The 22682-nt window shown below is 42.4% G+C and overlaps 2 protein-coding genes across 5 annotated transcripts; both read left to right on the top strand.

Annotated features, from left to right (window-relative positions):
- The first annotated feature begins 446 nt into the window (after window positions 1-446).
- odad4 (outer dynein arm docking complex subunit 4) lies at window positions 447-22567 on the top strand. Of its 4 annotated transcripts, XM_024135932.2 has the most exons (12): window positions 526-604; window positions 7048-7163; window positions 17867-17998; window positions 18286-18439; window positions 18565-18626; window positions 18740-18896; window positions 19149-19373; window positions 19469-19676; window positions 20494-20580; window positions 20740-20936; window positions 21911-22011; window positions 22104-22567. In XM_024135932.2, the coding sequence occupies exons 2-12, from the start codon at window positions 7083-7085 to the stop codon at window positions 22131-22133; spliced, it is 1434 nt and encodes a 477-aa protein (XP_023991700.1). In that variant the 5' UTR covers window positions 526-604; window positions 7048-7082; the 3' UTR covers window positions 22134-22567. The 4 variants fall into 4 exon arrangements, with proteins under 4 accessions (XP_023991699.1, XP_023991700.1, XP_023991702.1 ...); XM_024135931.1 differs by lacking the exon at window positions 7048-7163 and having other exon boundaries at window positions 447-604; XM_024135934.2 differs by lacking the exons at window positions 526-604; window positions 7048-7163 and adding an exon at window positions 7592-7684.
- On the top strand, window positions 8068-11455 carry LOC112068734 (heat shock 70 kDa protein). Its single transcript, XM_024135930.2, has 2 exons — window positions 8068-8231; window positions 9214-11455. Exon 2 carries the CDS (start codon window positions 9237-9239, stop codon window positions 11169-11171), a length of 1935 nt encoding a protein of 644 aa, XP_023991698.1. The 5' UTR covers window positions 8068-8231; window positions 9214-9236; the 3' UTR covers window positions 11172-11455.
- Window positions 22568-22682: the final 115 nt, after the last annotated feature.

The raw sequence follows: 22682 nt of genomic DNA, 5'->3' as shown, positions 1-22682 counted from the left end.
GCATCCCCATCCTGGACTTGCTCTCATGAAGCCCTCAACAGTCTTGACTATGGAGTCTTTATCCAACAGCCATGTAAATAAAGTAGGCCTCTTGTTCCCCCCTTCACCCTTTTGTCAATGTTTTTATTGCGTTTTTATTTTATTTCCTTTGGCTGTTTTTTCGAGGAGTACCCCAAGCTCAAAGAAAGTGCTTAAAAAATTAATATTTGGGATGCAAGAAATACTTTTTTTGTGGCGTTTTGGAGAGATGGCAGGTGGTGAATGAGTAAAAAATCCTATGCATATTTAACTGTTCAAGGTTAGGGTTAGACAGAAGATTAACAGTGTGGTTAAGGTTAGGTTTAAAATCACGTTTTAAGAAGATAAATTGTAGAAATAGGCTGGGTTTATGCCTTTGTGGATGTGGTAACTAGTGACGACATAGAATGACCCATCGAGAGACTTGTTAGGTTGGTTGCTAGGATACCACTGGGACTTTGTTGCAAACATGTCGGACAATGAAGGAGACCAAGGACCCAAAAGCACATTTTCTACTTACATGGCCGAGGGGGACCWGTTGTACCACAAAGGAGAGTATGTCAAAGCCATTGAAAGCTACTCTACGGTATGGCTTTAACTTTACTCTGTGTTAACTAGCTGCTACAGTACAGTAGCTAGTAAAGTTAGCTAGCTAACGTTAGTGGGAGAGAGGATTGGCAGAAGTAGGAAGAGGTGCAGGGAGGACTATTGTATTGCTTCGTTCGTAACCAAGTGCTAAATGTGAATTTACCACATACCACTAGAAAAAAATCACTTGAACACCCCTCCAACTGGTAGCTAACATAATTATACTAGTGGGAAACTCGTCAATCAGCCTGCGCTCCGGCTCTCACGTCACCTATTATGGAAATGTTAGGCAGTTGAATGCTACAAGTAATTATTTATAAAATACATTTCTTAATATGGTTGTTAAACCATATAATGTTTTTACAAGCATGATCGCTGTACTTTTAGTATATGGTTTATGCAGGTTGTTGGTCATTAGCCAATCGGCGTTTCTCAACGAGTTCAAAGCACGTGAACGCATCCAACTGGTATTTAGAACTTCGCCATAGAGGGCTGCATACATTAGCCTGGTCTCATAGTCTAGACGTAACATAGTAAACGGAAATACTTGACACTCAAATTTGATTTAAGTTTGGTAAGGTTACTTAAGTGATGGTGGATAGGCTTATAACGTGAACGTCTAGGAACCCAATGGTTGCATGTTCAAACCTCATCATGGACAACTTGAGCATTTTAGCTAATTATGAACTTCAACTATTCACTACTTTTTAGCTACTTTGCAACTATTTAGCATGTTAACTAACCCTTCCSTTAACCCTTTAACCTAACTCCTAACCGTAACCCTAATCTAGCTAACATTAGCCACAACAAATTGGAATTCATTAAAAAAAAAGGGCAGCTGTGCTTCTAGCCCCTTGGCAACTTTGCAGTATTTATTTTTTATGTGTTATTTCTTACATTATTAGSCCAGATTTTTTTTGTGTTATTACATACAGCCGGGAAGAGCTTTTGGATATCAGAGCGGCGGTAACTCACCAGCATTACGACCAAGAATATGACTTTCCAGAATTGGATCCTTTGTTCGTACCCTCCAGGGCAATTTAACTGATTCCAGAGTCTGATCCAAAACACCACCGGTGGAAAAGAGGTATTTGGAGTGGACTTCTAGTCCAACTCAGGAGGTGTGCACACCACCCACTGCTTACGAGTATATTACTRGCTAATGTTCAGTCTCTGGATAATAAAGTTGACGAGCTCAGGGCGAGGATTTCCTTCCAAAGAGACATCGGGGATTGTAACATACCGTTTCACAGAAACATGCCTCTCTCAGGATACACTGAGTCCATACAGCCAGTTGGGTTCTCAGTTCATCGCACAGACAGGAATAAATATCTCTCTGGGAAGAAGGGGGGCTGGGGTGTATGTTTCATGATTAATTACTCATGGTGTGATTGTGATAACGTACAGGAACTCAAGTCCTTTAGTTCACCCGACCTAGAATACCTCACAATCAAATGCCGACCGTATTACCTCCCTAGCCGCGTCCTCAGAGCATGCGCAGACCAGCTGGCTGGAGTGTTTACGGACATATTCAATCTCTCCCTATCCCAGTCTGCTATCCCCACGTGCTTCAAGATGGCCACCATTGTTTCTGTACCCAAGCAAGAAAACTGAACTAAATGACTATCGCCCCATAGCACTCACTTCTGTCATCATGAAGTGCTTTGAGAGACTAGTCAAGGATCATATCACTTCTACCTTACCTGACACCCTAGGCCCACTTCAATTTGTTTACCGCCCCACCTGATCCACAGACGATGCAATCACCATCGCACTGCACACTGCCCTATCCCATCTGGACAAGAGGAATACCTATGTTGAATGCTGAGCTATAGTCAATGAACATTCTTACATCATAGTACACTGCAAGCTCATTATTAAGCTTGAGGCCCTGGGTCTGAACCCCGCCCTGTGCAACAGGMTCCTGGACTTCCTGACGGGCTGCCCCCAGGTGGTGAAGGTAGGAAACAACACCTCCACTTCGCTGATCCTCAACACTGGGGCCCCACAAGGATGCCTGCTCAGCCCCCTCCTGTACCCCCTGTTCACCCATGACTGCGTGGCCACGCACGCCTCCAATCATCAAGTTTGGAGACGACACAACAGTAGTAGGCCTGATTACCAACAATGACGAGACAGCGTACAGGGAGGAGGTGAGGGCCCTGGGAGTGTGGTGCTGGAAYATAATCTCTCACTCAACATCTACAAAACAAAAGAGCTGATCGTGAACTTTAGGAAACAGCGGAAGGAGCACCCCCTATCCACATCGACGGGACCGCAGTGGAGAAGGTGGAAAGTTCCTCGGCGTACACATCACTGACAAACTGAAATGGTCCACCCACACAAAGACAGTGTGGTGAAGAAGGCACAACAGTGCCTCTTCAACCACAGGATGCTGAAGAAATTTGTCTTGGCACCGAAAACTCTCACAAACCTTTACAGATGTGCAATTGAGAGCATCCTGTCAGGCTGTATCATCGCCTGGTATGGCAACTCCACCGCCCGCAACCACAGGGCTCTCCAGAGGGTGGTGCAGTCTACCCAGCGTATCACCGGGGGCAAACTACCTTCTCTCCGGGACACCTACAGCACCCGATGTCACAGTAAGGCCAAAAAGATCATCAAGGACAACAACKACCCGAGCCACTGCCTGTTCACCCCGCTATCATCCAGAAGGCGAGGTCAGTACAGGTGCATCAAAGCTGGGACTYAGAGACTGAAAAACAGCTTCTATCTCAAGGCCATCAGACTGCTAAACAGCAATCACTAGCACATTAGAGGCTGCAGCTCTATATACATACACTTGAAATCATTGGCCACTTTAATAATGTAACACTAGTCACTTTAATAATGTTTACATATTTTTCATTACTCATCTCGTGTATATACTGTATTCTATTCTACTGTATCTTAGTCTATGCCGCTCTGACATTTATATATTCTTAATTCCATTCCTTTAGATTTGTGTATATTGTTGTGAAATTGTTAGATGTTACTGCACTGTTGGAGCTAGAAACACAAGCATTTCGCTACACCCGCAATAACAGCTGCTAAACASGTGTATGTGTTCAATAAAATTAGATTTGATTTCAACATATACGTTTTGCCAATTCGTAACATATCATACCAAGTCGATGGATTTCCACAAATTAATACATACCATACGAAAACGTAACATATCACACTAAATGAAGTGTCTTGGATTTACACCCCCCCCATCGGTCCCTGAATGGACACCCCTTCCCTGCTTTGCTAGCTGTAGACAGTGTCCTTCACCCCCAGTACACAGCAGGCGTGAGCAACATCATGTGCTAGCTTGCTAGTTAGCTAGCACACGGTATGGCCCCTGTCRGCCGTGTACTGGAGAAAACCATTCCCGACAGGCGGGGGCAAAAGACACTGTCTAGCCCCCGCCTCCCACTAGCACAACTAGCTTGCTAGTTAGGTACACCACATGCTAGATAGCACACGGTGTCGCCCCCGCCTCRCACCTGCTGTGTACCGGACTAGCTTGCTAAAATAACACACAGTGTCCTTCGCTCCCGCCTGCCCTCACCGTTGTTAACAGAACTGCGAGAAAACAGTGCCCTACAGGCACCTACAGGCAGGGACGAAGGACACTGTCTACTGGTGTATGGCCAGCTAGSTACCGTTGCCGCCCCTTCTTCTGTGGGGTTTATCGGCAGCTGGCCTCCAACGCTATTGTGCATTAACGCAACCTACTGTACTGGAGCACCACCCACCTTCCGTSTCCTAGCTTAAAAGTTGACCAATAGAATTATAAAGAGGGGTTTCTGCAGATATAGGAATGTCCACATGCAGGAACGCCCCGAATTGCAGGCCGCAATTATCTTGGTCCCAACAGAGATCATTCTCTCGCGGTCAACATTTTTTTAATGTAAAAAATGAGCTGCTTCAACTTCAGTGGCCTTCCTCTCCTAGTCGGGCATGCGAGTTCAAGTGCYCCTAGTATATGTGTGGTCTCATTGAAATAGAGTAGGCTGCCTATGCATGGGTTGAAAATCACGTGGCAGTTATCTTTCCAAGGAAATGTACTTAAATAGGAATAGACTATAATTTAATACAGTGTGTGTAAATAAATATTGATAATGGAAAAAGTGGAGGGCGCTCAACCAATGTGAATCCAGGTGCAATCAAAATGTTTTATCATCATTGAAAAGCGCATAGGCTACCATGGTGGATGAGAGTTGTGCTTTTCATTTTCAATAAATATTGATTACTGATTTATTTGTCTATGCCTGCAGATCATCCTCCTAAAAGGTAGGCTATATCCTATAWGCAAAACCTAGTACAAGAGAAAGTGCAAGTGTCCGCTGTAGTCATTCTTGCTGCTTCAAGTTCAGTAGCCATACATCAGGTGCTCATGTGGTCTCAATTAAACAGAGTAGGCTTTAGCTGCATGGGCAGAGAAGCACAGGGCAGTTATCTTTCCAAGGAAATCTACTTCCTAAATGATTAGGTTATAGTTTACTACATTGTCTAGAAATAAATATTGATCACTCATATTAGTCTCCGTCTAAAAATCGTCCCACTCCTAAAAGGTAGGCTATAAAAATAGCTCAAGAGAAATTGCAAGTCTCTCCAACTCTGCTCTCGTCAAACCACACTGAACAAAAATATAAACGCAACATGTAAAGTGTTGGTCCCATGTTTCATGAGCTGAAATAAAAAATCTCTGAAATGTTCCATACTCACAAAAGCTTATTTCTTTCATATCAAGAAGTTGATTAAACAGCATGATCATTACACAGGTGCACCTTGTGCTGGGGACAATAAAAGACCACTTTAAAATGTGCAGTTTTGTCACACAACACAATGCCACAGATGCATTCAAGTTTTGAGGGAGCGTGCAATTGGCATGCTGACTTCAGGAATGTCCACCAGAGCTTTTGCCAGAGAATTGAATGTTAATTTCTCTACCATAAGCTGCCTCCAACGTCGATTTAGAGAATTTGGCAGTACGTCCAACCGGCCTCAGAACTGCAAACCACATGTAACCACACCAGCCCAGGACCTCCACACCCAGCTAATTCACCTGTAAGATCGTCTGAGGGGGTGTGGGGAGGGTGCCAAGGAGTATTTCTGTCTGTAATAAAGCTCTTTTATGAGGAAAAACTCATTCTGATTGGCTGGACCTGGCTCCCCAGTGGGTGGGCCTGGCTGCCAAGTGTGTGGGCCTATGCACACCCATGGCTGCACCCCTTCCCAGTCATGTGAAATCCATAGATTAGGGTCTAATTTATTTATTTCAATTGACTGATTTCCTTATATGAACTGTAACTCAGTAAAATCTTTGAAATTGTTGCGATAGCGAGTCGGACAGAAAGCCAGCGGGGGCGGGCAGGTGCTGTATGACTCTACTTCATAATTGGTCAATTCCCATCTTCCACTTGGTTATGAACGCAGTATATATTTGTATCATGTTTCCATGATAGACGGAGGGCCACAAAATATTTTTGAAAGGTTGCAATCACCACCGTCTGTGAATTTTGTGAGCAGTAAATACATCTCATACTGATGTATTTATAAATACAACTAGCTACTGCTACATGGGAATTATGTTTACAATACAGTGCATTCAGAAAGTATTCAGACCCCTTGACTTTTTCCACATTTTGTTACGTTACAGCCTTATTCTAAAATTGATTAAATTGTTTTTTTCCCTCATCAATCTACACACAGTACCCCATAATGACGAAGCAAAAACAGTTTTCTTTTTAATTTAAGCAAATTTATAAAGCTCTGTCAGGTTGGATGGGGAGCGTCGCTGCGTCTCTCCAGAAATGTTCGATTGGGTTTAAGTCCGGGCTCTGGCTGAGCCACTCAAGGACATTCAGATACTTGTCCCGAAGCCACTTGGGGTCGTTGTTCTGTTGGAAAGTGAACTGTCACCCCAGTCTGAGGTCCTGAGCGCTCTGGAGCAGGTTTTCATCTCTGTACTTTGCTCCTTTTGTCTTTCCCTCGATCCTGACTAGTCTCCCATTCCCTGCCGCTGAAAACATCCCCACAGCATGATGCTGCCACCACCATGGTTCACCGTATGGATGGTGCCAGGTTTCCTCCTGGGACCATCTTGGCTTTCAGGCAAAAGAGTACAATCTTTGTTTCTTGACCAAGGCTCTTCTCCCCCGATTGCTCAGTTTGGCCAGGCGACCAGCTCTAGGAAGAGTCTTGGTGGTTCCAAACTTCTTTCATTTAAGAATGATGGAGGCCACTGTGTTCTAGGGAACCTTCAATGCTGCAGACATGTTTTGCTACCCTTCCCCAGATCTCGACACAATCCTGTCTCGGAGCTCTAAGGACAATTCCTTCGACCTCTTGGCTTGGTTTTTGCTCTGACATGCACTGTCAACTGTGGGACCTTATAGAAAAAGGTGTGCGCCTTTCCAAACCATGTCTAATCGATTGAATTTACCACAGGTGGACTCCAATCAAGTTGTGGAAACATCTCAAGGATGATCAATGGAAACAGGATGAACCTGAGCTCAATTTTGAAGTCTGATAAGTATCTGGGTCTGAATTGTTATGTAAATAAGGTATTTCTGTTTTTGTTTTTTTTATAAATATGTGTCAATTTCTAAAAACCTGTTTTCGCTTTGTCATTATGAGGTATTGTGTGTTGATTGATTAAAAAATATAATTTAATCAATTTTAGAATAAGGCTGTAATGTAACAAAATGTGGAAAAAGTCAAAYGGTCTGAATACTTTCCAAGTGTATTAGCAAATACTTTAGCTACCATTTGTGTTTTTTGTCATTAAAATTCACAGGAGAATGTCACAAGCAGTTCACATTTTCTTAGCATAAGCAAGATATCCCCATAATGGGGATATAATGGGGATATCTTGTTTGTGGTAAGCAAATGTGAACTGATGAGCCATCAGTACGGAATAGGCTAGACTAAAATGGTATAGAACAGAATAGCATTGAATAGAATAGGAAAGGATTAGCCGGTGTGTTCATCATTTGTCTTTAATTTAAAAATGYATACTGGATATCTTAAATACTCTGGCTTTAATACAAAAAAAGGATCTTCCCTGGAGGCACATTAACTTGTGGTGAGTTGCTTGTATGCCTATAGGCACTCAACTGTCTTACAATACATATCTATTATTCATTAGTGAGACAAAAATTATATACTGACATCTCGTGAACTGTTGAGAAGCTGCAGTGTAGCCGATCGACTGAAACGTCGACTTAATAAGGTTGAACCGCATGCTGTTCCATTTGTGTTGAAATTTGAATCATTAACTGTTTGAGATTATTTTAATCAAGACAAATAATGGTTAAACTATTTGTGTGCTGTGTGTGTGCGTTCTAGACAGGTCTCCGCGCCTCTCGAACGCTCTGGAAAGACGAGAACTTTCTTTTCCTGCGCGTGCAATGCATGCGCCTCGCAGGTGCGTCATTGCGCAGGAATGCTGCGCTCTCATTGGGCAATGTAGTCAGAGCGTTCGAGAAATGTCTAGAAATGGGCAATGGGGATGGTATATATTCTGGTGAAGTACATTCGGATTCAAACATCGACTCAACGAGAATACTCAAGCGAAAGGAAAGCAAGAAAAGAGAAGAGCCACGTTCGAAAGACCTCTACATTCATAAACTGTAAGTAAATGGAAATTAATTTAGTACCCTATTTTCGTAATGGCTGTGACAGTTATAAACTTGATAGAAATAGAAAATGAAGCTATGTTGGTTGTATCGACATAGCCGATTTAGCTATAACATTATGCCAGAATATTTGGTTAACTAATAAAGAAATAATATTATAAAGGTATAATAGTCATCCATTTATGTTATTTCATTGGACAGACTAGGCCTAAATTTCTTTTTTTTTGTAGCATATTATAATTCGTTATTTCTTAGTTTTTAAGAAAATCTGCTCTAATTCTGTGAAGATAATACAATATTATTCAGGAGTGTTCATAGAAAAAAATGTAGGCCTGTTGTGAAAAGAGTTTCTCTAATAGATTAGCAGAAATGATTGTTTCTGCCATTGTCTTTGTAAACCCCACTGAATATGTGCCTGGCCAGTATTAGTGTATAACACTAATATATATAACACAAACATTGACAACAGTGTTGTTATCAGACCTGGGTTCAAATGCATATTATTGTTTTTCAAGGACTTTCAAATACCAGTACATTTTGAAATGTAAATAGTTGAATATTGGAATGTGTTTGGAAATACATTTGGAAAGTATTGGCATGTATTTGAAAATACTCAAATACACAGACAAGTGTATTTTAAAATACAAATATTTAAATATTCAATGCATTTGAACCCAGAATTGTTTGTTCCTAGGTGTATTTGAAATGTATTTGAAAATAGTTTCATAGTATTTATATGAAATTATTAGAAAATAGTTTCAAATACTTTAAATAGAAGTGGCCGCATTATCTGAAAATATTCAAATACACAGAAAATAAGAATTACAAATACTTAAGTACGCATGTATTTAAACCCAGGTCTGGTTGTTATTCAAGTATATTTAGTATAACATCTCAGTTGGTGGAGATTGACATTACTTGCACCTAGGTTTTCGTAGAATAATATCAATTTCTAAAATATTTCATTCTTTTGTAGGCAACTAACTCCAAACCATCAAGATGTCATCAGCTAAAGGCCCGTCTATCGGCATTGACCTGGGCACCACCTACTCCTGTGTGGGGGTGTTCCAGCATGGCAAAGTGGAGATCATTGCCAACGACCAGGGCAACAGGACCACGCCCAGCTATGTGGCCTTCACAGACACTGAGAGACTCATTGGAGACGCAGCAAAGAACCAGGTGGCCATGAACCCCAACAACACCGTTTTCGACGCCAAACGCCTAATTGGCCGAAAGTTCAACGATCAGGTCGTGCAAGCTGACATGAAGCACTGGCCCTTTAAGGTGGTCAGCGACGGAGGAAAGCCTAAAGTTCAGGTAGATTACAAAGGTGAGAACAAATCCTTCAACCCAGAGGAGATCTCCTCCATGGTCCTGGTGAAGATGAGGGAGATCGCTGAGGCTTACCTGGGCCAGAAGGTGTCCAATGCAGTCATCACAGTCCCTGCCTACTTCAACGATTCACAGAGACAAGCCACTAAGGACGCTGGAGTGATCGCTGGGCTGAATGTGCTGAGGATCATCAACGAGCCCACGGCGGCAGCCATCGCTTACGGCATGGACAAAGGCAAGTCCAGGGAACGCAACGTTCTGATTTTTGACCTGGGTGGGGGCACCTTCGACGTGTCCATCCTGACCATCGAGGATGGGATCTTTGAGGTGAAGGCCACGGCTGGAGACACTCACCTGGGCGGCGAGGACTTTGACAACCGCCTGGTCAGTCACTTTGTGGAGGAGTTCAAGAGGAAACACAAGAAAGACATCAGCCAGAACAAGCGGGCTCTGAGGAGACTGAGGACAGCCTGCGAGAGGGCCAAGAGAACGCTGTCCTCCAGCTCCCAGGCCAGCATTGAGATTGACTCCCTCTTTGAGGGCATCGACTTCTACACCTCCATCACCAGGGCTCGTTTTGAGGAGATGTGTTCTGACCTCTTCAGGGGAACACTGGAGCCCGTGGAGAAAGCCCTCAGGGATGCCAAGATGGACAAGGCCCAAATCCACGATGTCGTCCTGGTCGGAGGCTCCACCCGGATCCCCAAGGTCCAGAAGCTCCTGCAGGACTTTTTCAACGGCCGAGAYCTAAACAAGAGCATCAACCCAGACGAYGCGGTYGCCTACGGCGCTGCCATCCAGGCGGCCATCTTYTCTGGCGACAAGTCTGAGAACGTCCAGGACCTGCTGCTGCTGGATGTGGCTCCCCTGTCCCTGGGCATCGAAACCGCCGGAGGTGTCATGACCGCCCTGATCAAACGCAACACCACCATCCCATCCAAACAGACCCAGACCTTCACCACTTACTCCGACAACCAGCCCGGGGTCATGATCCAGGTCTACGAGGGAGAGAGAGCCATGACCAAGGACAACAACCTCCTGGGTAAGTTTGAACTCTCTGGGATCCCCCCTTCCCCACGAGGAGTCCCTCAGATCGAGGTGACCTTTGACATTGACGCCAACGGCATTCTGAACGTAGCAGCGGTGGACAAGAGCACGGGCAAAGAGAACAAGATCACCATCACCAACGACAAGGGCCGGCTCAGCAAAGAGGATATTGAGAGGATGGTGCAGGACGCTGACAAATACAAAGCTGAGGATGACGCACAGAGGGAGAAGATGGCAGCCAAGAACTCCCTGGAGTCATACGCCTTCAATATGAAGAGCAGCGTAGAGGACGACAACATGAAAGGCAAGATCAGCGAGGAGGACAAAAAGAAAGTGATGGACAGGTGCGACCAGACCATTTCCTGGTTGGAGAACAACCAGCTAGGCGACAAAGAGGAGTATGAGCATCAGTTAAAGGAGCTGGAGAAAGTATGCCAGCCTATCATTACCAAGCTGTACCAGCAGGGAGGGATGCCCACAGGTTGCTGTGGAGATCAGGCACGGACCAGCTCTGGTGGCAGCTCCCAAGGCCCAACCATTGAAGAGGTTGACTAAAGTGAGGGACTTGTATAAAGGACTTTTCAAAATGTATAAGTATCACTGCATACAATTTGCTATTCAGGAAATACTTTGTACTTATACTTATTTCTACTGGTTAAAATGTTAATGCATTTTTATGGCTCAGTGCTATTTAAGAAGTGCGTTATATATTTATTGGTTGTACTGTAAAGATGACAATATATAAACATACTGAAAGATAAAAGAAAACACTGATGTAAATCTGTTGTTTCATACCATATTTCATTGCTGGACATTGCAAATAAAATGTATTGAAATAAGTTTCTAGGTCTGTTGGCTGTTTCCTTGAATTCCTTCTCATCATAACACATTCAGTATTCACATTTATATAATATTTCTTATACAATATTGTAAACAAAACTTTGATAGATGGCTAAACCACCAGAGATACCCTAATGGCCACAATGTTTAGGCTATCAACTCTTTATTCTCTGATAACATCTGATACAATCACTACGGTCCTTCTTGGAAAAAGAGGCACAAATACATTTCTGGCACATTTTAAAAAACTATTACAGGTCACAATTTTCTTTACTTTGTGCTTAATGGTGTTAAGCTCAGAGAACCAAATACTGTATAATAAATTGATTTTGAAGTATTTAAAGTGGAACTGACAGCATTTTAACTACTTTGCAGATATGAAACAAATGGGCAATCATAATATCAGTAAAACATCAAATTCCCAGTTTATGCTTCAAAAGCAACTTTATAAGAGGTTTTAAAAATAGCTTCTATTTGACTCAAAATTCCAGGAAGTAAAGAAAGGCATTGTTGGGAGAATAGATGGATGCAGTTCAATGCATGATTCATATAATCCACCAATACATTTCTTGGTAGTCCAAAAAATTTTGCTATCAGGTTGTAAATCACAGCTGGCCTGGTACATTGTTTGCTGCTGCCATTCATTCGGGATGCACCGTTTCAGTTTCAATAACTTAATATTTTGAACAAGAACAGACGACTTTAACTAATGCTGGGAATGTCAATGCAATGAAACTATAAGGTGTTGACCCATAAAATGTATGTTTCATTCAATGAAAAACAACCTATAGCTAAGTTATTGTTATTTAGAGTTATTAAATACTTTTTGATTAGGGTCGCAGCATATTATGCACATCTGCAAGCGTAGCAGCAAAGGCTGGACAAATGATTTATCTATTTTGTTTTAAAACGTTAAGATGCTATATACAGCATATGTACATAAGTGGATATTATAAAGGGCCATATTTTTTCAAATAAAACAATGGCCCGTTTGAGTCGCAGTTGCACGTCTTTTTGTAAAAACAAATCGCCTATGTCTGGCGAATTCGTTGGGTAATTCAAAACTTCTGTACACTGTAATGCATGATTGTACACTTGGGATTGGATTGTGGGTGTACTAATGCGTTGGTTCTATTTTGTTTTGTTTTACTATAACCTTAAAATGGTGACGATGTAGGTTGTGTAGCGGTTAGGGGTTATGGTGTGAAGGTTTGGCAAGGAGAGGTTTTTGTGCCTAGTCACAGACAGCTGTTGTGTTGTGTGCTGAAGTCCACAAGTGAAGGGAAAAAGTGAAAGAAGGAAAGCTTGTAGATGCGAGAAGGAATTTTACAACAAGCAAAGTGATAATGCTCTATGTGGCTGCTATGAAATTGAACTGTGTGTGGGTGATCAGGGGTGTATTCATTCTGCCGATTCTTTGGCAAAAAGTCTCTTAAACAGAACGAAATGGGGCGGGACCTACCTGAATGTGTCCAATAGAAACTCTTGAAACGTTGTGCAACTGTTTGTACTAAAGATTACACCCCAGATCAGCTAGATGCAGGCAAGAGTGTGCAAGGCGGTATTGAATGTGTCTCTGTCACCTTGATTACTCCAATTTGTCTCTCGACCTGTGTACCTAGAGTATACATTTTCATTGCTAGGCTATAGGTTGTAGCAATCTCTTGATTGGTATAGGGCAAATTTGAGTAACATGTAGTAGCCTAAACCTATTGATGTTACATTGAGCTGGGTGAATGGGAATATGAATGACAGTCATCCAATATGCTGTAATAGAAATAAGGCCATGGTTATAAAACAAAATCCTCCATAATCTTGAACGGCACAAACCGGCACTGCTGCGTATATAGTGTGAAGTGGGTCCTCATTTAGTAGTTGCATTGTGCTGCAGTGCGGTATGGTAAGGCACCTTTTAAAGTGTGTGAAATCTTAGTATTTTACTGTCAGCCATTGTTGCTGTTAATGCTCATTCAGACCACCAGAGAGCATTTTTGAGCACATCTACTCCAGCCTGAAAGAAATACTGCGGACCTACAGTAAGTACAAAATAAGGACATGTTGTCGACAGTTTTATGGGTTTAACTGAATGAATGATTATCTTGAAGAAATTAGTCGCCTTCTTTTCTTTCTAATGGGCAGCAAACTGTATTTTTTATTAATTTCAGTTTCACACTGTGGTAAATAAACATGTTAAGCCATATTTTCATCTAAACTCATTTCTATTTGATAGGGTGTCATTGAGGCCGTTTATGATATAAATTATTTTGTTATAAGATCACTGTTTGTTATGTGGCGTGTGTGTTTCTATACAATCATTCAAATTAGTTTCCAGCACCAATTAGCTGTTATGAGCGTTTCGGCTAGCTATTGTCCAATTTAATTTCTCATCAAGGTGTGAACTGCAACTCACATCCATTACTACTGTAAGCCCAGTATTCTAAAAATGAAAACACAGCATCTACAGTACTTTTTCATCAACATCTTTGTGTTTTTGTTAATAAAATATATTCTAATTCAATTTTAAAAAGACTGTTTCAAAATGCAGATGTTTATTAGGTTACTGTACAGCAGCTGTCACCAAACTAGGGGTCGGGACCAAAGCTCCCACTGGATATCTGACACCTCCTAACTTGATATTGTCTGGTAAAGACTCTGCATCAAAACTCTGCAGGACAGACAGTATCTTCTCTGTTTCACCCCGCTCTCCACCGGGTCTGCGTCACACCAAACGGCAGGCGTCACAGACACCGGGAATCTTCAATTTTAGTTGGTTCTCAACATTTAACACCACCCCAGTTATCACTCCTTTCAACAGCCCTCAGCTCCGGAGAGCATAGCAAATCAAAGTTCTTGTCCCAAGACGCGTGGTGTGTGGTATCTTGAGTTTTCCGCCATGTGGCGTCGACTCAAGAAACTCTAACAGTCGCCATTACACTTCTTCGATATGATATGATGATGGTCCGCAAACAAACGCTTAAAGTGCACCTACTGTGCTGGAATGTACGATCAATCATGATCTGTCCCTATTCTGTACTACCATGAACATAAAATTCAAAACCAAATAAATCCCTAACTTTTACCACACCCTCCACCCTACCCCCCAAAATACTCTCCCCAACCCCATTAAACTTTATCTGTATCCTGTTGAAACACTCCACCTTTAGGATTGTTCAGCATGTCAATAACCATTTCAACAGTAACATCTATTACCCCCAATATCTCTTTTGCCATCTCCACAATAACCTTCAACCTGGAATTTCTGCTTTCCACAACCCGAGTTGTATTGTTAACCTTACCAATAACTATGACTATGAAATCAACTAAATTCATTAGGTAGGTCCACTTAGGTAGGTCCATAGTAGGTCCACGTAGGTAGTTCCACAGTAGTTCCACTTACTACAGGTACATCCATGTAAGCTCCATCAGTCCTCACTGTAGTTCTACCAATCTGTTTTACGGCCTCTGCATATGATACATCATGACTGATCCTATATCTCTGAGCCTCTCTAGCCTCTCTCTGTACCTGGCATCCACCAAATGCTGCGCTGTGTTCACCCCCACAATTACAGCACTTAACCTTCACATTGCTTCCACATTCACCGTAATCATGTGCCCCTCCACACTTGGCACATCTTTTCTTTCCTTTACACTGAGCAGCTACAGTCCTATTATTTGGCATTTAAAACACCACAGTGCATATGGGACAAATTCTCTAACATTGAAACTATCTGTACTTTTCCCATCAAGACTTTGTCAAACCCCAGCATCACTGATAAGCCTCTTTCCTACTGATCAACCTTAAGGCCTAAATCACTCTGCCTCCCTTTGCATTTTCTTTCATTTCGTCTGTTGACGTAGATATTGGGACCCCAGTGATGACTCTCGTCAATCTAGCATAATCACTAGGGACATGGCTTTTAATCTTCTTCCCATTAAGGTTTTCCATTTTCAGAATCTTCTCTTGCTGAGCCTGGCTACCACACAATATTAATAATCTACCGTTTCCGATGAACCAAGCTAATTTCACTTCACCTACCTCTTTCTCTACGGCATTAGTTAGTCGGATAGGGTGTGGTCTCATCAAACACTATCACCACTTTCCACTCCAACACATCATTAATCTTGCTTCCTACCTTGGCCCTCTTTATGCTTTTCATGATCTCTCTTCTTCCTATGTTTTTCCACTAAAGGCCACTCCCGTCCTTGACTCTCATCCTCCCACTCCATACCGCCAGAACTGACACCCATATTGTTTGCATTCCAGCACAGCTGTTGCTTCACCAACTTTTTCTCCATTTCCTCCATTTCGTCCACACTACTCGCTGCCATTTCCGATCTCTCGTCCCTTCCTCCAAAATCTTTGCCATGCTTCGCTTGCCCCACCGCCATTACACCTCACGGCCATCCTCCCCATTTAAATGTTTTATTTGGATGGGCAAGGAGGTATGGTAGGGCGGCCAGGCCCCCTAAGGCCCGCCCATAATGCTGACCCTGGTTTAAAGTTGAGAGATATCATTCACACAAAGTAATGAGACAGGGTGTGTAAGTATGCCTCCAGGATAATATGCTAAAGTTGGCCTCATGTAAAAAAAAAAAAAAAAGACCAAGGACATCCTAAAATCCATCAGATTAACTGTTTTTAATGAAGCCAGCAATGCAAATAATTAATCTCAGTGATAGACAGTATACAGGTATTATTGCATGTTGACCTACCAATCGCAGTGAAATTAAGTCTAGTCATGATCAGTTTAATATATTTCATAGTATATTGTCTTGATAGCGGCATTGACGTTGTTGGTTGGCTAGCAAGCAAAACTTGACGTTAATTTACACACTGTTCACATTTGGGAAAACTGGTCCACCCACTTGGTAGCTAGCAGTGGAGGTTGGTGGGAGGAGCTATAGGAGGACAGTCTTTGAGTAATGGCTGGATTGGAATAAGTGGAACAGAGTCAAACGTGGTTTCCATATGTTTGATATATTTGATACCGTTTCATTTATTCCATTCCAGACATTACAATGAGCCCATCCTCCTATAGCTCCTCCCACCAGCCTCCACTGGTAGCTCGCTATCGATAGTTCAAATACAGCAGAATTATGTACTGATATGAAAGTGCAATTGTAAACCTAAGGGTTACACATTTTGTTTTTTGCCCTAGTACTACATAGCTGATTCAAATGATGAAAGATTGATGATGAGTTGATTATTTGAATCAGCTGTGTAGTGTTGGGGCAAAAACCAATACGTGCACCCCTTGGGTCCTGAGGGTCGAGTCTGGCTGAAATGTACGAAAGAGATCCCAGGTGGAGGGTTCTCGGTTGAACGTGGACGCTCATCGGACAGTCTTTGCACTTTCAAACCCACGCCCACCATGATGTATAGCACTGCCCACTGGGAGAAATGGTGAAAAGAGTGGGCGTGGTTGAGTGGTAAGGCTAAAGCAACCGACTGGGGAGGTATATCTCACACAGCCAAAAGTCGGACACTAATGTGGTTTTCCAACAGCAAGGCTCAGATCAACATGGCAGTGTTGCCATTGTTAATAAAATGTTTTCATTGTAATGTTGAAAAAAACATGTCTCCTAACCACAAACGGAAATCATACGTGTGTACATTGTACAATCAATTACTGAGAGAGCGCCTCAAACATCACATTCACATCACGGCACAGTTGGTTCCTGTTTCAGTCATGTCTGGTCACGTAAAAAAAAACAATGATTGGTTGGCAATAAAGCCTCCCACAATGCAAGAGATGGATGCAGGATGTTATGAAAAGAAACTTGCAGTTGACTGCAGTCAAAACGTCATGACCTTAGATCACATGATTTTTGTAATGCTGTTGACATGTAGGCGCAAGTCGGACAGTTATTATCCCCATAATGCAACACACTTTGAAAAGCCGACAAAAGTGATCCGCTCGAACGCGCCCAGTGTGCCCCCTCTTGGGGACTGAACATCACAGGTTAACAATGCAGTGTGTGCATGCTCGGTTGCTCGTTTATTGACTGAGTGGCGTGACAAAAGTTGCATTACCGCCCCCTGTTGTGCAGTTTGTGTAATAGGTGATCTGATTAAATCTTGGCTGTCCAGGAAGGGACTAGTAGGAAAGATGATATCTGTGGGGTAGCTCTAATGATAGCTAAACAATAAACATTTAGCCACTTATAGCTAGCTATTTAGCTATGACCATATAATCAATTTGCTGTGGTTGAATGCAATCTCTGTGTATATGCATTTAGACAATTTCTTCTGTTACTCAGCTGTCAATCGAAAACGTATGTACTGGTTGCCAAGTCGTTTGGGCTGTCTCCTCAGTCAGTGGCTGGTGGCTTTTTTGCTACTCAAGTCTACACTACATGTATGTCAAGTTTGTATTTGTAGCTAATGACAGTTCATACATTTCTTTCAGGCATTGATTCTTCAGCCAGATGACAAACATTGTCTGGTTGCCAGATCCAAATGTTATGTAAAGATGGGAGATTCTGATAATGCATTGAGGGACGCAGAGGCCTCTCTCAAGGAGGACAAAGAATTCTTCAAGGTGCAATTTAAACATTGGGCATCATTATTCAGCCCTGTTCTATTTTCAGCCTTTGGCTTTATTGTGTAGCTGTCATTGTATTATCTCTCAGCCAATGTTATTCAGGGAAGCTTTGTATTGTCTGTTTTGTTTGGAACGGAACAGATGTATCCCCCTGTTGGCCAGCTACTGTACTGAAATTCAAAGCTTTTTTCTTTTCAATGACCACTAAGGCACACTGTTGTTTCTGATTAGTCATCATTTCCCAAGCAAAATCCATTGATTTATTTGTATTCCTCATTTTCCAGGGTTTGTATCAGAAAGCGGAAGCTTTATACACCATGGGAGACTTTGAGTTTGCCTTGGTGTTTTACCACAGGGGGCACAAACTGCGGCCAGAGCTGCAGGAATTTAGACTGGGAATCCAGAAGGCCCAAGAGGCTATCGACAACTCTGTGGGCAGTAAGTATTCGGTCAAAATATTTTTGTAAAAGACCAACAGATTGAGTACCTCATTGTTCTCATAATGCAGTTTTTGTAAGTTTTCCATATGGTTTTCTAAATCTCTTATCTTTCCACCACCTCAGGCCCCTCATCTGTGAAACTGGAAAACAAGGGGGACCTGTCCTTCTTCCACAAAGCAGATGAGGTGAGTCAATGGTAAAGCCTTGAGACGATAAGCTGCATATTTTTCACAATTACTCCCACCTCTGCATGTATGTCATCCTCATGATGAGTTCTGTGTGTGGGATTGATTGGCAGGTGAAGAAGGGACGGCCGAAGGGGCTGATTCACCCCCCGAGAAGGGAGATGAGGCAGCAGAACAAGAAGACGCCTAAGAGTGAGAAGACAGCCAAGCAGCTTCTGGGAGAGCTCTACAGCGATAAGGAGTACCTAGAGAAGCTACTGAAAGATGAAGGTAGCGCAGCCCAAATTATTTTACTTAGCACGTTCCTGTATTTTCACTCTTTCGTTTGAGTTTCAGTACACAATCAATACACTGTCACACTTGGGAAGATGCTCTTTTATCACGTACCCTATCTGGAGAATTGGCTTCTACGTGTCCTTTGATTTCCCTTACACAATCATTATTATCAGCATGAATTACAGAGCCCAGTGTGTGGTAAAGGGCAAATATTCCATTAAAGTCAAAGTCATAAATGGCCTCCAGACTTGGTGAAAGGTAAGATGCGGGGTGGGGAGAGACTGCAGGACCTCATCCTCAACTGCATCACCTATCTGGACACACGCACTGAGTTCTGGCGCCAGCAGAAGCCCATCTACGCACGGGAGAGAGACCGCAAGCTCATGCAGCAGAAGTGGAACAAGACCCGGCAGAACCCTCCCTCTGATCCCACCCGTTTTGTACTCAAGAGCCTGGAAGAGATTGATGCAGGTAAGATAGAACAGACCCAAGGATGAATATGATAGTTTGATGCTTATCAATACATCTTGGTCAATGGTAAACTCTTTTTTTTTCTCCCCTCTAAGCTTTGACTGCAGGCAATGCAGAGAGCAGCCTGAAGAAAGCTCGGGAGGTCCTGAAGTCAGTTCAATGCTGGTCAGAGGAGGTGGTTCCCAATAAGAAAGAGGTGCTGGGGAACCTTCACAGCTGCATTGGAAATGCCCTGATTGACCTGGGGAAAATGGACAGAGCACTAGACAACCATCAAAAGGACTTGGACCTGGCCAGGCAATGGTGAGTGCTGTGGAGTGGACACTTCATTTCAGTCTGAAAGGTACACTCAACTACGCATTTATTTTGATTGTGAGGCTAAAACGTTTAATTTGGCTCTATTACGCCAGGATTTTGGAGATCAAATGCTAACTTCCCCTCTTATTGGTAATGTTGAGAGGTTAGCATGTATTGGGGGCATGGTCTTTGTACATCTTTCTCACTCATCATTATTCATGGATTATCCTGAATCATGATAGCTTCCACATTAATGTAGAAGTGTTCAGAAACGTTGTTCTTATTTACAATCAAAGTGATTCCAAAATGACACAATACATTATTTACCATTCATTTCTTTTGGGCACAACGTAATCCAAAACACAATCAAAACAAACAGCAAATGCATCCAGCAAGTTTGTAGAGTCACAAGCTTGATGTTGTCATTGCGTGCTAGGAATATGGGACCAAATACTAAACTTTTGACTTCATTTACTAAGTAAATGACACACTAAGTGAATTTGTCCAAATACTTGACACCTTCAAATGAGGGGACTAGATACATAAAGTGCATTCATATCTTAAAGGTAAAACAGATATATGTATGAAAATAATCTCAAATAAAGGTGCCATTTTGTACTGTCTCCTCATATAAAACATTTGATCTCAAGTCCAAAATGCTGGAGTATAGAGCCAAATTAAGAGTTTTAGCTTCACTATCCAAATAAATACGTAGGCGAGAGTATATGATTTTCTAACGACCCACATTTCAAATCAAGTGCTGTTCACACACTGCATCTTATTGTTTTAACAGTGTTCTTTCACTTTCTTTGTTGTCCAACAGCAAACTCCCAGAGGCAAAGTCAAGGGCACTTGATAATGTTGGCCGAGTGTACGCCAGAATAGGAAAGTTCCCACAGGCTATCGATGCGTAAGTGGAAACTCAAAGTATATGGCATCACATCTGTGTTTTTATGTTTTGATTGTGTGATGAAGCAAATCGTTTTCTTGAATACAAAGGACTCCTAATGTATGGGTTCACTGTGTCATTCTATTCACTGTGTTTGTGTATTTGCTTCTCCATTCTCAGCTGGGAGGAAAAGATCCCCCTGGCCTGTGGCGGTCTGGAGAGGACCTGGCTGTTCCATGAGATAGGCCGCTGCTACCTGGAGCTGAAGCGTCACACCGAGGCCCGGGACTATGGCGTTCGCTCACTCGCTGTAGCCGATGAAATCGCTGATGAGAAGTGGCAACTGAACGCCTGTGTGTTGGTGGCACAGTCAGAGAGTAAGTACAGGTAGAAGTGTGGAGAAACCCTTCCCTTGTTTGAGTCGTTGACAAGTTGTGATGTGTATAGCAATGGCCCCCAGGCCTGTATTTTAAGTTCATCTTTACAGACTCTTAAAGAAAACGCCATTATCTCATGTCTGAGCTTGATCAAATTAATCAAATTTATTTTTTATGTACTGTGGTTCCATTGAGGGGCGGCAGGTAGCCTAGAGGTTAGAGTATTGGTACAGTGTTGTTTCGAATCCCCGAACCGGCATGGTGGAAAGATCTGCCGTTCTACCCTTGAGCAAGGCAGTAAACCCCCACACCTGCTCCCCTGGCGTCGATGCCGTGGACGTCGATTAAGGCAGCCCCCCGCACCTCTCTGATTCAGAAGGGTTGGGTTAAAGGGTTGTGTAGGGTGCCGTCTTTCGGATGGGACGTTAAACGGGTGTCCTGACTCTCTGAGGTCATTAAAGATCCCATGGCACTTATCGTAAGAGTAGGGGTGTTAACCCCGGTGTCCTGGCTAAATTCCCAATCTGGCCCTCAAACCATCTTGGTCACCTAATAATCCCCAGTTTATAATTGGCTCATTCATCCCCCTCCTCTCCCCTGTAACTATTCCCCAGGTCGTTGCTGCAAATGAGAACGTGTTCTCAGTCAACTTACCTGGTAAAATAACGGTAAAATAAAAATAAAAATAAAAAAAAATAAAAAAAATGCGGAAGACATATTTCGGGGGTTGAATGCTTTCAGTTGTGCAACTGACTAGGTATCCCCTTTCCCTTGACGTTTATGGGATTGAATGGGAAAATGTTCATACAATTCTGATCAATGCTAATTCTTTTGAATTACAACCTGGGGACAACCTAGAAACTTTGGACACAAGTTTTGATTTCATGGAAACTGTGATTAGTCTTGGTCTACTTGATCTTGATCATAGCATTAAACTGGTCCTAACAGTCCTTTCCTTATGTGTCCCCTCCCAGTGAAGCTTGGCAACTTTAAATCCGGTGTTGCCCACTTTGAAAGAGCTTTGGACAGGGCTAAGGTTCTCCAGGATGACCCTGCGAGGGATGCCATCCAGAAGGTTACCTGAACATCCTTGTCAATTCAAGTCACTTCTTTCCTATTGTCAAATCACAATGGCTCACTGATACAATATTTTATGCCCTTATTTAGGCTCTCCGTGAGGCAAGGCAACCTTTATGAGCGCTCATCAGAAGATGACTGAAGAGGAGCCACAGACAGATTTTCAAAGACAATGTAATAAAAACGGTCTTTTAAATATGCTTCTCTGACCTCCACTTGAGTTTTTTGCATACTTTATTTTATTTTTTGATTTACGTATTTAGAAATAGAAAAATTGCACACGTACAAAATGTACATACCCCTTACAGAATAAACTTAGGAGATACAGCTGAGGAAAGGACTTCACTTGGGTGGGAACAAAATTGAATTATCCTATGATGTATTACTTTGAAAATCTATTATTCATCTACACAGGAATTCAATCATTACAGCTATGTAGTATAATTTGATGTCTTCCTTTTCATTTATGTGTTTCCTGTAGTATTGCAATAAATGCATGTTTCCAATGTAATGTTTTGTAGTGTCTCATTAATAAAGCGTTTTGTTAAGCCTTGCCTAGTGTTTCGGAGTCATCTTTGTTTGCAGTGTAACGTGCCACCGACTAATGATCCAGAAAGCAATTACTGTGTGTTGAGTCGTTGGCACTTGGCACACATGGTATTGTTAATC

This window comes from Salvelinus sp. IW2-2015, unplaced genomic scaffold (assembly GCF_002910315.2).
Source record: "Salvelinus sp. IW2-2015 unplaced genomic scaffold, ASM291031v2 Un_scaffold659, whole genome shotgun sequence".
NCBI classification, from domain to species: domain Eukaryota; kingdom Metazoa; phylum Chordata; class Actinopteri; order Salmoniformes; family Salmonidae; genus Salvelinus; species Salvelinus sp. IW2-2015.
Note: the sequence above shows the minus strand (reverse complement) of the source record. Positions and strands in the feature narration are given on the sequence as shown.